We start from the raw sequence: 17986 nt of genomic DNA, 5'->3' as shown, positions 1-17986 counted from the left end.
TCAATACTTACACACAACACGTACACATGGCACAAACACGAGTAATTAAATGCATTTACGCAGCAACACACACCACACACTGCAATAAGCACAGACATACACAGTGACACACACTAACAGCACACACACCCTCTCCCCCCCCCCACCAATCGCCAATCGAATGGTTCTGCCTCATTGAACCCCGAGAACGAAGGCAAGGAAGAAGCACCGTCCCTCGCCTAGGTAGGCTTCGTGCTTGTGCATCGACAGCGGGGCAGGTAGGGCTCGTTTGTCCGTCCGTCATCGCATCAGACAAAGCAGAGCCACTTTCACACGGACAACCGCAATCGTCACCGGGTACGCAATCTCACCCGCGCGTACACTGTGACGCCTGTGTGGCTGCCGTAGTACGCCCAGTTGTATCTGTATGCGGGGCGTGGAACATGCGTGTGTGCACGTGTGTTACTACGCGGGTGTGTGTGTGTAGTGTAGTGGTTGACGCACTGAGCGACGGGCCCCGCGAACTGAGTTCGATTCCGGCTCACGAACAATAACAGCGGCGAATATTTGATCCGGCCCTGGGCCTTCACCCGAGGTCGATTCAGTCCTTAAATGAGTACTGTACCTCGTGCGGTGTGGAAACATCAGGCATAGGGGAGACAAAGGCGGTCGGGCGTGGTGTTAGCCACCCACACCACACTGGTGTGGCGTTCCGGCCTTCATAGGGGGCTTTCTATCAGCAAGCACTTTCCCCAACAGCTTGTGTTAGGCAAACATAGGGTACCTTTGTCTTTGTGTGTATGCATGTGTGTGTACCCATAGCGACAGATCTATACTGGTTGTCGTGTGCCGGGCGCTGACATTTTAATGAGATAGCGACCCTGAAAGAACTGGTTCAATGTAATGCCTAAGCATGTGTGTGTGAGTGACATTGCATCATGAATGCCGCTTAGGAGGATGATGTGCACGTTGCATACATTCTGAGGATTATAGAATGCAGCAAATCAGAACTATTCACATCTGAAGATGCTAGGAGTTCTGCCATTCTATATATATAGTGTATAATCAACATGTTACTTTAGCGACAACAAGAAATCTTTAATTTGCATTTGAGCGTTGTTTGCCACCATTACAAATGTGTCATTTTTTCAATAGCAAACGAAGTGGTTATATTGAGGATGTTTATAATTAAATAAGGCAAATGAGTTATACAGCAATACACTGCGCACATTATGCATTTAAAGTTACTGTCAGTGATTTGTGTTGTGTATAAAACATGAAGTATAAATGTAGCAGTATTGCCATACATCATATACATTGACTGCCGGGGCAATGACCACTGTTAGCGAGCACCTATTGCGGTCAGCACTGCGCGTATTTAATAAAATTAATTGTGATGCTCGTTGTGTGGAAGGGAGATACACACGCCCGAGCGGTTTGTTAAAACCCCCAGTGTTAATATTCACGTCGTGAAGCATATACCACTGGACCTATGTAGAATAGACGCGAGTTAAGCCTGAGATGACCTAGGGGAGGCACAGTCGCGGTGCGTATATCAATTGCCATGGGGTGTGTGTGCACCAGTGCAGTGTTACAACTCACCATGCAAAATACGCTACCCCCCGTCCCTGTAAGCGCGGCGAACACTGGATGCGTTCTGAAACGATCCGCCGTCGAGGATTCCGTGAATCGTCGCGACACAGGGACGGGATTCGATGTAAATGAGATGAGACAGTGGTGGGTGGAGAAGCACGCGCCTTCTACTCGTGGCTGCAAGGGTCGCGAAAACCACAGGCGGAGTTCGACTTCTACATTTGGGGGATTGGTGGGGACGGGCTGGGGGGGTTCGCTTTGTACCTCACATTAGGAATCGCGGGTGCATATGGTGAATTTATTTATTTTGAATATTAATTGTAAACGACTCAAAATGAATTAATAAAGGTGTCCAGTTCGGCGAGGGCATTGCCCCACCCACCCCCCTTCCCACGCAAACTCCGGCCCATGACGAAAAACCCATTGCGTGCAACGCATACGAGTTAAAAAGAATCGATTCTGAACACGCCATTCGATGCGTGTGCCGTGCGCTTGCGACCAGCTCACCCGGCATGGAAGCTAAGCCGGTTTGAGCCTGGCTAGTGGCACCGTGCCACAAAGCCCGGCGTCGTAAGCTGCTAGTGGTGGGAGGCTACTTTTGTCAGCAGAGGGCAGTACAGGGGAGTAATTGTTCTATTGTATCTTCTAGGTTCTTTCGATAAAGTCACGTAGACGGAAATAATTAAATAATACAAATTACATATAATAAAATAATTCTCACGACGTTTCGGCCACAGCGCAAGCAGCCGTCCTCAGGTGATTATGTTTTATTTTTATTACTTTATTATTTCCATTCTACGTGACTTTACCAAAAGAACCAAGAAGATGAATCCCTGCAGTCACGACTGTTCTATTGTACTTGACTGGGCTCCAAGGTCTCATGCTGCCCGCCGGAATGCACCCAGCCTGACCAGCGTTGACGCGTGGGCAAATAATTCCCCACTTGATTTGAAGCTTTCGTGACTGCAGTTAATCCATACTCTTTGGTTCTTTCGGTAAAGTCACGTAGTCAGGTGAGACAACTACAGCAAGAAACAACTGCTGAAGAAGGCGGCTCTCTCGCCGGCTCTCTCGCCTTCTTCAGTAGTTGTTTCTTGCTGTGATTGTCCCTCCTGATGACGATTGCTTGTGTTGCGATCGAAACGTCGTGATTTGTTCTATTTTATTTCTAATTACGTGACTTTACCGAAAGAACCAAAGAATATGGATATCCCACTTTCCACACAGCCCTCATCCAGCAGGGGATTGACAGTGGGATGTACATACATGTCCAATGCCCCACGTATGTACACATCACAGGGACATTGCACATCAATCCACTTTTTCAAAATGAAAAATACAGTAAATAGTTGTGCCATGACCTAGTCATTGTCTTGCTTTAGTTTGGCAGTGTGCTGTACTTTTGCATTAGCTGTTGTGTGGAATGTGTGAAAATCAAGGTGGTTATACGTCAGTTCTCTACTATCGTGGGGTCTCATGTGGCTCAACAAAAGGCACACAACTACCCCGGCAGGCAAGACGTGTCGCCGCCTATGTGCGTGCCCGGTTTGAAGACGGAACAACAACAAGCAGCCACATAATTACACAGGGCCCTCATAATTACACGGGGCTCATATGATTTGTCATTGCGCATTGCAGTGAGGGATATTATTTTTAGACGAACAAATGTCCTGAGCGTAGAATTCGCAGTGACTTAACCACACCTCGATCATTCCATCTCCGATTTTCTTTAAAAAAATATCCAGACTTCCAAAACATAAAATGCTGCATTAAGTAAAGGTTAAAGTGCAGCCCTGTAATTTACGACTCACTCCACGGCTGGCAGAAGGGCCTCCAAATCCTGGGAGCTCTAGCAAGCACCTAGAAGGGGTACTGTATTGGGCCTACTCTTTCACACTAGCCAGACTGAAGGAGGTGCGAGAAGCCACACTTTACCTGCCCAAACAGAACCTGCCGATACACTTGCTGATGTGGACCCATTTATACTCCTGCGTGGACTGAGGCGGAGGGAATTTAAACTATTACTAAACCGTGTTTTATTTTACCAGGTAAGGCCCACTGAGCTGTATAGTTCTTTTTCAGAAGTGACCTGGCCACAAATGATAGCTCAACGAAGTGGCTTACCCATTTGAACATTTACAGCAGACAATTACTCGAAACGCATATTGATTTTAAATGTGGAGGGAAAAACCGGAGGACCCGGAGAAAAATCAATGCTACCATGGGGAGAGAGATAGAGAGAGACACGCAAACTCCCAACATACAGCAGGGATCAGAGTCGGGATTGAACCCGCGGTCTCCTGTAAAGCAGGCGAGGCAGTTAACATCCTGAAGGTGCCCTGCAGTAGTGCGGGGCGAAAGCTTCGTAAATGAAACGCTCAGCACGTTATCGGTAAAGCCAGAACACCACGCTTGGTGAAACACGAGCGTAAATCAACTTGCCCATTGGTTCTCTCGTCGCGCTGGTAGATCGAACCGGGATCGCAAGTGCAGTCTGCCAACCGCCACCACTACGACAACATCCATGGAATATTAACGCAGCTAAAATGACAGGTCCCCGTGGAATATATTTGTTTGCTCACGTAAGAGCCCTTACGATAATTGAAGCCATGGCCTCGAGAAGGGAACACACAACTAACGTTGTTATTTAATCAGTTGTGCCAAGCTTCCTAATCAAGGCAGTCTTGCAAATTTGTATCCTGATAAATTTTGGCCTATTTTTTCTATGCATAAATACATAAAAAAAAATTACGCATGCCAACACTTTTGAAAGTGTGAGAGCGGCGATCACCTGCCCAGCTTTGAGAATAGAGTGGGTCACTTTAAGTTGAAATGGGTTTCTCAAAATACGGTCTCCCTCACCTAATATTTTTCAAAACTAAATGCGTTCAAAACTTGTTCACAGGCAGAAAATTGTGCAAATGCAAATCTCCAGCTTGGTGATATAAAGTAAGCAAGAGTTATAAACGCATCTCCAAATGCACATTTAATGCGTTATTAAACTACTTGAAACGTTTCCAAGTGGTATTATTCATCATTATATTATTTTTTAAATTGTGTAATTGTCTTTAATGGTGAAGATCATACAAACACAAGTATTTTTCATTAACCCCATATGGTACTGCGGCTACATTCTTCCTGTCACATTGATGTTAATTATTTATTCGTGATGAACTTTTGGATCTTATAAACTTCTGCTGTCCAATTACATTTTTCTGATAACTGACCTTCAAAATGATGTATTCCGCCAATTATTGAGAGCTGGCCGTTGGAGACATTTATCTAGTTTAGGTTTTACTGCCTTTAATTTGTAGAGCTGAATGAATAAATCATTCTACAGTTTTACTCGGATGAATATAAACGACTGATGAGGGAAACTTCACGTAGTGGTGATGCTCGTTATCAGCTGAGTCCGCTTGAGACGGAACGCCCTGCCTGTGATGTAGCACTTTGGAGGCAAGGGTTGGTAAATCGCGTAGAGATTTGTCAAACTCTCAAAGCCCAACGAGCTGCGAGGTGGCCAGAAGGTGGGCAGGAGGTGGCGGAACTTTGGGTGCTGTAGCCCCTCGTATGCACGGCGGGTGTTCTCCGGAGACTCCCACATGCAAAGTGATCATCATGTTTGGGATTGGCCAAGTATCCCAATGCAGCAAATACTCGGTGACATGTTCCTGAGCGACTGTAGGCCACTGCTATTGACGGCGGGGGGGGATATAAATGTTGACAGCCATGAGGATGATAGCGATGATGGTGACATTAACGAAACCTATTTCCCTGATGGCGTCGCTCTCGTCTTTTCTCAGAATTGAGCCAAGAGCCAGAGAAGGGGACAGCTGCATCAGCATCAGCGGCAGCAGCGGGATACAGGAGAGATGGCCTTCTCTCTGCGGCGTCAGGTGAAGAACATTGTCAACAACTACTCGGAGGCCGAGATAAAGGTGCGCGAAGCGACCTCCAATGACCCCTGGGGCCCGTCCAGCTCCCTGATGGCAGAGATCGCCGAGCTGACCTACAACAGCGTCGCTTACGAAGAGGTGAATTGCGGACGCACGCGGCGATTGTTCGTCAACATACCACTTTGGATTGACAGAAAAAACACTTTCCAACAAACGAAGGTTGAACGCGATAATGCATCGGGTGTGTCTGTCTGTCTGTAACGTCGATGGTGGGGGGGGGGGTGCACCATGAGCCTGGTAGGGATGGTCAAATAGTGAACAAAAGTTGAGCTTCAAGTTGCGTAGCTGTTGCCAAAGTGCCCTAGAGAAAATTGGCCAGTTTTATCAAAAGGTATCATCTGGGACCAGCATCAAAAATGATGAAACATAGGAATAGGGTTTTACGCTTTCAAGTGTTGAGATGTTCACACACCAAATAGACATGACGGCTCTACGCGAGCTATTCTTGCATTGCCTTTGTACTGTTCGCCTTTTGGCATTCTCGGGTCTAACATTGGCGATGAGACGAGGCCATGAAGCAGGCTGTCTCTGGTGGAGGCCAATCAGTTTCCACAGACAATGCGTGTCAGATCAGAGCACGTTTCTTTGCATGTTTTGCCACAATTGCGTGCGGTTAATGCAGACTTGATGCCTCGCAACAGGTATCCATTTGGTGTTTGAACATCATAACACCTCCCGTGTTGATTGCCAGAAAGGGTAAAACCTATTCTTATTCGTCCAAGGGTTTCTCGCTTTAAAGCAAAAAAAAACTTGGCGACAAAAACGCGGCGCTAAGGCGACGGATGACCTCGTTACGCGCCGTGACGTCACCAGCCGACGACGCCGTCCTGTGACGCAATGCCCGCCGCACGTGATGCGTCACGTGACGTCGCGTCATCGTGCGCCTCGGAACGGGACGCTGTCACGCGGCCGATGAATCAACTGCCGGGGGAAACGAACACGCGCTGGACAAGCGTTCCCAGAAACCGGCCACATGCAAGACAGATCCCATTGCGTGTGGTGGGAGCAGTGGCGAAGCATGTTATTGGCATGTCATGGGCACCGAGTGGAGGAAATGAAGTGGGGGGGGGGGGGGGAACCAGCCATTTTTTAACCCCTCCCCCTTCTACCCCCCCCCCTCCTTCATAGCCCAGTGCCTGGGCACCCTTCAACCTGTGGGTGCAATTGCACTGCCTGCACACTCAATAGCTACGTCGCTCGTTGACAGCGATTGGCCGATTGTTTAAGACCAGAGGTCTAGAGATGTGGGAAACAACAAACACATCAAAGAGCAACACAGATGCAATCGGGCAGCAAACAACCGGGTGCCTATTTTTATTTGCTGCCAGAACACGGATTTACATAGACGACAGCCACAATAATAACAATGGCAATTCACGGCTTCTTATCAATCCACTGCTGAATGAAAAGCTCACACTGTGCTGGTGACGATGGTTGTTTTACGAAACTTCACCACGCTGGTTGATGAGGCTGGGTGAAGGTAGCACTCGGCACGGGCTCAGTTACCGCTCGCCACTAACATCGGCCGTGACGGGGAATCAATTTCGGGTCACCCGGGTTCATAGTGCAGTTCACTAACTAGGGAAACCTTAAAAAGCATATACATTCCGACTGCCCAAGAATCCAGAAGTACACGAAACACTGGCATCTATGCTGGAATGAAACGAGTGGTGTAGGTAACCCAATCGCCAGGGCATAGATGTGGTAGGATGTGGCCTGTTCATATAAGTAGAGGTGTACCGACTCATTACATTGGCTGGAGCATCTTAATACATAGAAGACTGCAGATACACTATGAGACCTCCTTTACCAGTGGCAAAATATATTAGTAGGTTTTTATCCTTTAAACTGGTACAAAACTGACACCTTTATACAAGGCATTTTGGTGTCATCTGGTCCAACACCAATGGAGACTAGGCTCTAAGGAAAGCTGTCTCGGGTGTGGACCAATCAACTTCAAGGACAGTGCATATTATTATCATTATCAGAGTTGTTTCTTTTTGTTTGCATTTTGACTACTTGTGTTGTGGTTATTGCAAACATGATGCCTTGTATAAAGGTGTCAGTTTAGTACCAGTTTAAAGGGTAAAAACCTACTACTACAAGACTGCAGAGCTTAGACAATTGTGGGCATCGGCTCGCCACCATCGGCTTGCCACCTGGCTGCCTTCCAGCTTGCCTCTCGTTCCTCAGCCATTGTGAGTTGGAATTGCATGAACGACAACGCGATTTATAAAACTCACCACTATTTTTATGGTTATATATGAAGGTGCAGCCCAGAAGTTGTTTATGTACAGCAAGGTGGATTGCTGATCTGTCAGCCCTGGATATCCGTTTTGATGTTTTTTTTTTATCACCTTAGGTGTGGCTATTCTATTTTCTCACCGTGTGCAAAACACTCATTAAGGGGCTGTTGAAATATCCTAAAGTGTGGATATGTTGTTCACACTGTGGTCCATATCCCCCCCCCCCTTAATTAACGTGGCTCTTGACACGTCGCCATTTATAAACTCACGGCTTTGTGGTGCGATCTCACCACCCAGGCACCAGCCTATTAATATGTGCAGTGAGTACTTATAAATAGAGACTTAGTCTGCTTTGTGGCTTATGGACGGCTCTTTTGAACAACAGAAAACCCAAGTCTGGGTTCTCATTGGGCAAGGTGTGGTCTGTTGATCAAAGTAAAGGTAGAAACACTCATTCTTTGACTGAAAACATCTTAATATTTAGAGGGCGGCAAAGCTTGGGTAATTGTGCCGGCTCACTGCCTGGATGCTGGCTGCCAGATTGTCTGTGGCACCTCGGCGATTGCTTGCAAGATGCAATTTTCATGATGGACGCTAAGATACTCGACAACGCAACATCATAGTTATTAATAAAAGTGCACCTGCCCTGCAATCACTTGCTCATCGCTGCGCTGCTGGCGGAAAGTCCTCTACCGGAGGGAGCTTTAGAGAGAGCCAACCTCGAGGGCATTTTGTCTGGAGCGTTCATGTTGTCGTTTTCCATATGATGTCCCATTGTCCGTCAATGCGGGTGTTGTTGACTTCAAGAAAGCCTTTGGTGGCATCTGGCAGGTGGAAAGAAAGTCGGAACCTTACTGCATGAGTGCCCTTGCGAAATAAAATATTCCATCTCAAGGGATTTTCCAGGTAAGAGGTAAAAAGAAAAGTAAAAGTCAAAAAAAGCATCTTGCATCGGTGCGGATCGTGCGTCTAGGTTTCTTGAAGTGATTGACTCCAGCTTTGCTCCGTCTATACATGGCACATTTATGATGCCTGTCGACCATTTCGTCTCCTACGTGATGCTAATATTCAGCCCTGCATGTCAATATCATCAGCAAATCTTAGGCTTTTTGATTCGCCCTTGCATTGTCAAATCCACCACAAGCTGTTGCGGTGCGTGATCACGTTCTCAAGAAAGATGCTGGAAGTAATTGGTGACAGCAGCGGACATCCCGGCCTCGAAACCATTCTGTCTGTTCGTCATTTTTGTATCACTATGCTTTCTGAACTTTTGATCCAGAGCCTTAAGGAGCGAGACAATTTTTTTGCGAGAATCTAAATCGGTGCGGCACAGCCCATAGGGCTTCCTGTCAGACGCTGTCAAATGTTTCCTTATATCTGACAAATACATGGCACACTGATGTTCTGGGCCAGAGACCTCCACATACAACACCGTACAGCAGCGTGGTGCAAAGTGTATTATGCACCGTCGTGATGGATAATACATTTGAATGAAAATACGAAGCACATGGATGATAATATTTTTAAATATGAATATGCTTATAATGATTGACCCGTTCCTGTCAGTGAAATGTGGAATTCTGACTCCTGGTTCAGGGCCATACAAAGCAGGTGGACACTGCCTCATCCTTAATTGAGCAGGAAACCGCCTTGGATGGTCCATTAAATGAAGAATGTACATTACTAAACCCGGTGTAACAGGCTTAAATAACCCCTGCCCCGATTAAACCCGGGGGGTATAGTTTGGCCCAGGCCAGAGTATACCTGGGGGGATAAAGTGTCCTATAGGCTAAACTATACCCCCGGGGGTTTAAACTAGACCATACCCCTCCAGGCCAGAATATACCCCATGTGAAAGTTCAAAGGCAATTATCCATAGAGAGAACAGCCGACAACGAACTTCAATCGATATCTAAAAAGCGTATAGATGGAAGTAAGAATCTAAATTAGACTAATTGAAGAATTTTTAGAAGCAGTCGAAGCCAGTGAAGTGGAATACGCGTGAAATTCCATTGAAGTGTTGTCGAAAGTCACGGAATAGGGTTAGGGTTAGGAACTAAGAACTACAGGACTACTTGGATCAATATGTCAATGAATATGTAAACACCTCTGGTATCTCTCGTGATAGAGTCTGGGCAACAGATGCCGAGATCATGGACACAGCGAATTCATGTTTATATCGCTCAACACTATCACTATCATGGGGGTATGATTTGGCCTAGAGAGGCATAATGTGGCCTAGGCCATAATATACCCCAGTGTATAAATTGGCCTAGGCCATAATATACTCGGGTATAATCTAGCCTAGGCCGTTTTAACCCCGGGTATACTTCGGCCTGTGGGTATACTACGGCCTGTTACATCGGGGCAGTTTACGTGCGTTCTGCACACTTTGTGGGCAGTCCATAACAGTGGATTTAATTGTCTGGACTGGCCCTCGCCGCGTGAATGTGGACTTTCTACAGCTGACTCAAAGGTAGCCATCAGAGATGAGCATCACTCAAGGTTCCATTGAGCAGGGAGACACACACGGTCATTGTGGTACAACGAATGACCCCACCTGGCAGTTCCACAATTTGGGACATACATTTCAGACACTTTTAATATGTAATAAATTGTGAAATTTCTTTCTACGTGACTTTACCGATAGAACCAAAGAGTAATTCATGCAGTCACGAAAGCTTCGGATAGTGTAATCATGACATGACTTTTTTACTCGGACATAGTAAGTCAACCAATTGCGGCTGTAATTCTGATATAAATCATCTGTCCACCTTTCTTGATCGGTATTCTTTGTTTACCAAGGAGATTGAATAAACTGATTGAGACACATGAAACAACATTGTCTCTTTTGCAAGAGCTGCCTGGGTTTCACAAAAATCGTTGTAAAATCCCGGTGTGGGACGTACACAAAAGGACATTGCCATTTACTCTGGGATGATGCATTCAGTTTTGTGTGTTCGTGAAAACCAAAACTTCATCAATAAATAACGCAGACATTTTTTCGAAGCTACGATTTAGAAATTTCGACCAAGAGGCTACCTAATTTGTGGGCGCCATGGTGGCGAGATGTTAACTACCTCGCCAGGTGTACAGGAGATCGTGGGTTCGGTCCCGACCCTGATGCCTGTATATTTGTAGTTTGCATTTCTATCTCTGCGTGGTCGCGTGAATTTTTCTCCGCTTTCTCCGGTTTTTCCCTCCACATTTAGAAACATGAGTTTATGGTATTTGGCTGCGATAAATTTCCACGTGACAAGCCACTTGTTGGGCTATCATTTGTGACTCGATCTCTTCTGAAAAAGAGCTACAGAGCTCAGTGGGCCTGACGGCGAAAAAATTTAATGACAAATTGACCCACTTTTATTCAGCACCACGGACAGCGACCATTCAAATTCTTGAGTGCGAATCACTCACTCTTGACTCTGCCTTGAACCCTGCGTGGATGGAGCGGCTGACGAGTGGCGCCACGTGCGAATGTTCGCTCCGCAGGTGATGACCATGCTGTGGAAGAGGATGAGCGATGGGGGACGAAACTGGCGTCACGTCTACAAGGCGCTGGTGCTGCTCGAATGCCTCACCCAAATTGGCAACGAGAAGGTTCGTGGCGTGGCAGTGGTGGTGGTGAGAGTGCAGGGAAGGTCACGGGGGATCATTTGTACGGCCAGAACATCACCACCACAAACGTCATCGTAGTGATCCCCCCCCCCCCGCGCGGGAATCTGAGATGTTAGCAGTAGGACTCTCAACCCAAGATGTAGGTTTTCGTGGCAGTTTCATGTCAACATTCTTACCGTTCTTGTCACTCGATTTCCGAGCTCACCGCCTGATGAGGTCTCAAAGCAGTTTGAGCATAGTGTTGTCGCACTGCGATGTTGAATGAAGTCGTGGAAAGCGTCGAGGGCACGTCTGAAGAGGAGGATGAGCTGTCTCGGTAATAATTTGATCCGTCCAGTGGCCACGTTTGAATACAATCTTTGTCAAAGCGCCACTCTTGTTTTGCTGGCGATAGTCAAACGGCCCTGATGGCCGACACGGCGTGGGAGTTCCTTAATTCGCCCGTGGATTAACAACCGCACAACGCACGACGAGCTCAGATGTGCCCACGTGTCTCTACATATCGTACCTCCTCACTTTTCATTCTGATTGCGCATTCGGCGTTATGTAAAGGTGTAAAGCCCTCCCCACGTTTCTCCTGCGTCCTCGCCGAGACGAAGCGACAGGGCCTCCTCGCAAACCAGGGTCGCCCGGCTCGCCCGTTCCCGCAGGTGACCGAGCAGTGCCGCGAGCACCTGTCCGGCCTCAAGATGCTGCAGGAGTTCCGCTTCGTGGACCGCGACGGCAAGGACTACGGCGTGAACGTGCGCGAGAAGTCCAAGCAGCTGGTGGCTCTGCTGCAGGTGTGCGCGGCGTTAATCCTCGACGCGTGTCACGGGCTGGGGGTGCTCCGGTCTGTCCGATTCCGTCGACCATGCAGAATCGGGAGCTTTATACCGGAGGAATCCGATGAGCTATGAAGCTCATTGATAACCCTGTTATTTCCATGAGGATCAAATGCAGCCCACCTGTGTGGCAGCCAATGAGTGGAATGCATCGCAGGGCACGTCCGCTGAGCAAGATGGATCGGACGAGATTGGTTTGTGTGCAGGTGGTTGGTGGATTGCACTGTGTAACAAGCAAAATATTACTTTTTGTTCCTGGGTAGTAAGTGTTATTTCCTATTGCTTATGCCACAAAAGTACAGAAAATGGCTATTATTCCCCACAAATTGTGCTTTTTGTGACCAGGACACAAAAAGCAAAGTTAATAATCCACTACATTAATAACACGGTGTAAGAAATGAAAAAAAAAATGTTCCTGGGTAGTAAGTGTTATTTTCGAATTGCTTATGCCTCAAAGGTACAGAAAATGGCTATTACTCCCCACAAATCTTCTTGGTTCTTTCGGTAAAGTCACGTAGAAGGGAAGTAATAAAATAATAAAAATAAAACATAATAAAACAATTCTCACGACGTTTCGGCCACAGAGTCAGACTCTGTCGCCTCGACGGACCTGGTTTTCACCTGAAGACGGCTGCTTGCGTTGTGGCCGAAACGTCGTGAGAATTGTTTTATTTTTATTATTTTATTACTTCCCTTCTACGTGACTTTACCGAAAGAACCAAGAAGATGAATCCCTGCAGTCACGAAAGCTTTAAATCGAAACTCCCCACAAACTTTGCTTTTGTGACCAGGACAGTGATATTTTGAAATGTACCTATTTTCAATGAGAAAACGTGGTGTGCATTTGTGTCATTCCTTCACACAAAGTCCTGGTCACAAAAGCTCGTGGTGAATAATAGCCATTTTCTCTACTTTTGTGGCATAAGCAATTCGAAAATAACACTTACTACCCAGGAACAAAAATTGCGTTACATTGTGATTATTCGTAAGAGGTGGTGGTGGTGGTGGGGGACGGGTGGATTCAGCCTGGACTGAACGCTCTCTGCATCCTGCTGCTGTTGCTGCCGTTTGGCCACCAGGACGAAGCGCTGCTCCAGTCCAAGCGCGAGCTGGCGCTCAAGACGAAGGAGCGCATGGCGCAGAGCAAGGCCAAGCCCGGGGGCGCCGCGCAGTTTCTGGGGGGGCTCAGTCGCAGCCCCGGGCCCAGGGAGGCGCTGGGCTCCACATCGTCCAATGGAGGAGACGGAGGAGGCTCCGGGGGGTCGCCCGCCGCTCAGCGACCGCGTAGGCAGACGCGCGTCGCGGGCTCCCACGTTTGGGTCGTCGAAATCGTTGTTTGTTTGTCTGGTTTTTAATCAAATAAATAGAAACACACACGGAGATATGCCAAGGGCAGCAAATATATATATATATTTTAACTGGGAACGAAAGGAGCTGTCGTGGCGTGATGCTCAGCGCACTGGACTTGTCGTGCAGATTCGCCGGTTCGATTTCATGTCGCGACGAAGCAGTTGATGAAACAATGGGGCAAGTTTATTAAATCTCCCCCCCCCGCCTCTATCCACCCAGCGGTGTTAAGTTAATGAGTTCACCATGATGAAATTGATCGCCCAGGTTACGTGTAGAGACCAAATACCCCTAGACGCTCGCTCTAGTGGAGACTCAACGCGGTGGAGTGAGGATTGAACTTTGCCCTTTGCACTGAGCAAGGAGGGCAAATGTACGCACTTCGGCCACCCCGCGGTGACCCCATTCATGCCACTCAATCAGTGTGCCCCTCAATCAGTGTGCCCCTCAATCAGTGTGCCCGTTACCCAACATTGATTTGCGAGCTGCGACCGGTTCCTGACTTTCTGAACCGGCCCTCCCAATTGTTCAAGTTCCGCACACACAAACTCATCACTCGCTTCCATGGAGCACGACGGGGAACGGAAAATATGAACGAAATTACGTTCTGTCTCCGCAGGATTGGAATTCCTGCTTTGCAGAATAACAATACATTTGCTTGAAATGCCGGGGAAAATATGCGACTTGTAATCTGGAGACTGCTAATCGGAATGCCATCTTATCATTGGCACTACCGAGTAATTAATAATGTGGACATGATGGTAATCAGAATGGCATCATATCTTAGGCACTACAAAGTAATTAATAACGTGGACACGATGGTAATCGGAATGGCATCTTATCTTAGGCACTATCGAGTAATTAATAATGTGGACACGATGGTAATCGGAATGGCATCTTATCTTAGGCACTATCGAGTAATTAATAATGTGGACACGATGGTAATCGGAATGGCATCTTATCTTAGGCACTACAAAGTAATTAATAAAGTGGACACTATGGTAATCGGAATGGCATCTTATCATTGGCACTACCGAGTAATGAACTGACGATTGTTTATACGTGTGGCTACCACAGCATCGTCTCCCCAAGTGGCTGCCGGCACAGAGCATGGAGAACAGCCTCATCGGGCAGAGGAGAAAACAGCCGATCCTTCGGTGCCGGCAGAGCAGGTGAAGTTCTGAACCCGATCAACGAAACCCACCACACTTTTTTGGCTTAGCTTTTCCGAGTGCACAACAGCACACGATCCGCAGACTTCACGATGCAGAGCATCACCACGGATCTGAACATGATCACGATGACCCTGCGCGACCAACTCACCGGCAATGCGGTCCGATCTCGTCGGGTCTCGGTAGCTAAGCGGGTTTAAGCCTGGGATAGCGCACGCAGAATGACGACCCAGCAATGCTACACGGGTTGTCGTAGGCTGCTGCGGGTGCAACATGATCGGCAGCAGACGGTCATGCATATTATTCCATTGCTGCTCTGTGCTCATGTGCTTCCACGGCTCATGCTCCCTTACATTGACCTGCGCGGTGAAGTATGGTTAAATAGCTCCCACGACCCACACAATGTGCCGGGGGGGGCACATCAAACGTTGGTTGTACAAAATGGATGCGCGTGCACACACTGGGGGATGTGGGGTATGTGTAATAATGTGGTTGCACCACACGCTATAATTAGACCGTCTCACACATTTTTGCTTTTGTCGATTGTCTAACCAGGAGCCACGTGCGGAGATCAGAGCCGAGCAGCCCACCGCGACAACCAAGGAAGCCGCGATGGTCGAGGTAATATCATTACTTGAGCCTAATAAGACTGCGAATAATAATTATAATTGACCACACTTTGTAAATCAATTGCTGGATGAAGGCCTCCTCTATGCCGGCGCTGCGGTCCAAAATAAAAAAAAGGCCTAATTGGGTTCATCCACATCGCAACATCGCCCCCATACTTCAACACAGTTCTGAGCACAGGCTCATGGGCGCCGAAACGTCACACAGCCAGCAACAAACAGCACTCTCTAAGTTGTAACGCATAAAGAGTGAACACATCCTTTTTATTTGCTTGAATGCCAAACGTACTCGTGATTTGCATACACGTCAACCCACGTGGTTAGCCGTGTACAGGGGAACTGGGTGCTCAGGTCCACACGGCGTACAGACGTTTCAGTACGGGCAAAGCAAAATATGTTCGTCTATCTGTTTGTATTTCTCCTTTGCGATGGGATATTGAGATTTAGATGGGCACGGGGTGACCAATAAGGTCTGAATTGGTGTGCAATAAGCTAGGGCACTGATGAGGGTTGACAGGCGTGGGTTTGATTCGATTCGCTTTCCCCTTTCCACCCCCTCCCCTCCCTCGGCTGTTCCCCAGCTGCCGCTGCTCGACATCGGAGATTGCTTCAGTTCCCCTTTGACTGTGGGGTCCACAGCTCCACAGCAACAGCAGCAGCAGCAGACTCAGCCCCTGGACGTCTGGGACACGGTCGCCCCCTCGGTCGCTCAGAACGACCCCTGGAGCATCCCTCCCGCAAGCCCCGCCGCCACCGGTGCGTTGAGACGCTGAAGTAGTTCTGCGGTGTCCGCTTCAGCGGGTCAGTTCGCCAACACAAAGGGATGCGCGTCTCGAGACATGGTGCGGATTAACATAGCTGAGATAGAATTTGTGCGATTTTTTAAAACAAAAATTAAGGTCAGAACAGCTCACTCAGAAGAAGTTACGTGATGTTTGCTTCAGTGGGATGGTTATCTAACATGAACGGTTGCACGGCTTTGCGAGTGATACGAACGAATCCGTTGCCTCGTGACGTGATACCGTTGGCACATTTGGGATAAAATTGGAGGAAAATACCAAAGACACTAACCTGTCCACAATGCCACATATCCTTCGTTGTACAACATAAAATCGTATTCAGTATCCATGGGATGCGAACTTTCATTAGGAGTGGTGCAATGGATCGATTAATTGGTTAGGGTTAATTCTCAAGGCTCGCAATACATAACTGGACTTGCGCTCGCCCAGGGCTGCCATTGGAAGCGAGTGACCACGTGGCACGGAGTCGGCATGCGCGAGCGTGCATTTTCAGAGGAGCGGTGCTATACGAATCTGGCGACCCGAGTCCGATTTCCGTTCATGGCGTACATGAGCAACACATTTCTGAACCGGTCCCGGGCCTCTACTAGGTCGACTCAGCCTTAAATGAGTACCCAGTGTGATCAGTGCCGGGTGAAGGCACGAGGCTTTAGGGCAGGGGTCCTCAAACTTTTTAAACAGGGGGCCAGTTCACTGTCCCTCAGACCGTTGGAGGGCCGGACTATAGTAAAAAAAACTATGAACAAATTCCTATGCACACTGCATATATCTTATTTTGAAGTGAAGAAACAAAATGGGAACAAATACAATATTTAAAATGAAGAACAAGTAAAGTTAAATCAACAAACTTGCCAGTATTTCAATGGGAACTATGGGCCTGCTTTTGGCTAATGAGATGGTCAATGTCCGGTTCCATATTTGTCACTGCTAGTCGTAACAAGTGATGCAAGTGTGCATCCGTTAGTCTAGATCTGGTTGGAGATTTCAAATTTTTCATTCTGGAAAAAGTCTGTTCACAGACATAAGTGCTGCCAAAGATGGTTGCCATTTTGAGTGCATGGTTCCTGAGATGAGGATATGTCTCAGAGGGGAGAGATGCATAGAAATTATGAAGGCTGCTTGACTTGAATGCGTCTTTCAGAGAGTCACAATTCTGCAGTTCAGCCAGTTCCATTTGGTAAATTGTATCCACATTTTCAATGTCAATAGAAAATGGGTTACGGAAAAGCTGTATGTCCTGTTCATGGCGATGAAGCTCTTTAAATCTAAATTGGAACTCCTTTTGCAATTTTCCAGTGAATCACACATGTTTTGTTTGGGAATTGCAACCAATGGTTTTTCCGCTAACAGATTTTGAGTTGTGGGGAGATGGCATAAGTTTTCCTCCTTAACTTGTTTGATGAGGAGGCCTAATTCTACTTAAAATGCTTTGACATGTGATTGCATATCACAGAGGAGCTTCCCCTTTCCTTGAAGTTGCACATTGAAACTGTTGAGTAGCTCTGTTACATCTGTCAGAAAGGCAAGGTGCCATTTCCATTCTGCATCATTGAGATCTGGTACTTCTTTGTTTTTTGAAAGCAGAAAAGCTGTAATCTGTGGAAGTAAGTCATAGAAACGTTTCAAAACTCTCCCTCGACTCAGCCAACGGACTTCTGTGTGGTACAGAACATCTTCATAGTCAACATTTAGTTCAGACAGAAATTCCTGAAATTGTCTGTGGTTTAGTGCATGAGCTCTAATGAAGTTAAGACAAGATACCACAATTTTCATAACAGAGTCCCACTTCAGTGATTTACTACACAGCGCTTGTTGGTGGATGAGG

The 17986-nt window shown here is 47.3% G+C and overlaps 1 protein-coding gene across 4 annotated transcripts in view; it reads left to right on the top strand.

The window, feature by feature from the left end:
- The first annotated feature begins 169 nt into the window (after positions 1 to 169).
- LOC133353504 (uncharacterized) overlaps positions 170 to 17986 on the top strand; it is a 35756-nt gene continuing 17939 nt past the window's right edge. For 2 of the 4 annotated variants that reach the window (XM_061569798.1, XM_061569795.1), the window contains exons 1-8: positions 195 to 336; positions 5376 to 5606; positions 11267 to 11374; positions 12043 to 12174; positions 13296 to 13500; positions 14641 to 14735; positions 15291 to 15356; positions 15943 to 16117. In XM_061569798.1, the coding sequence (XP_061425782.1) occupies positions 5445 to 5606; positions 11267 to 11374; positions 12043 to 12174; positions 13296 to 13500; positions 14641 to 14735; positions 15291 to 15356; positions 15943 to 16117 (943 nt within the window). In that variant the 5' untranslated portion in view covers positions 195 to 336; positions 5376 to 5444. Of the gene's footprint in view, positions 337 to 5375; positions 5607 to 11266; positions 11375 to 12042; positions 12175 to 13295; positions 13501 to 14640; positions 14736 to 15290; positions 15357 to 15942; positions 16118 to 17986 lie in introns of all 4 variants that reach the window. The other 2 variants (XM_061569797.1, XM_061569796.1) reach the window with 2 other exon arrangements.

Source organism: Lethenteron reissneri, chromosome 44, assembly GCF_015708825.2.
Source record: "Lethenteron reissneri isolate LAM-NWPU_2019-01 chromosome 44, ASM1570882v1, whole genome shotgun sequence".
NCBI lineage: Eukaryota > Metazoa > Chordata > Hyperoartia > Petromyzontiformes > Petromyzontidae > Lethenteron > Lethenteron reissneri.
Note: the sequence above shows the minus strand (reverse complement) of the source record. Positions and strands in the feature narration are given on the sequence as shown.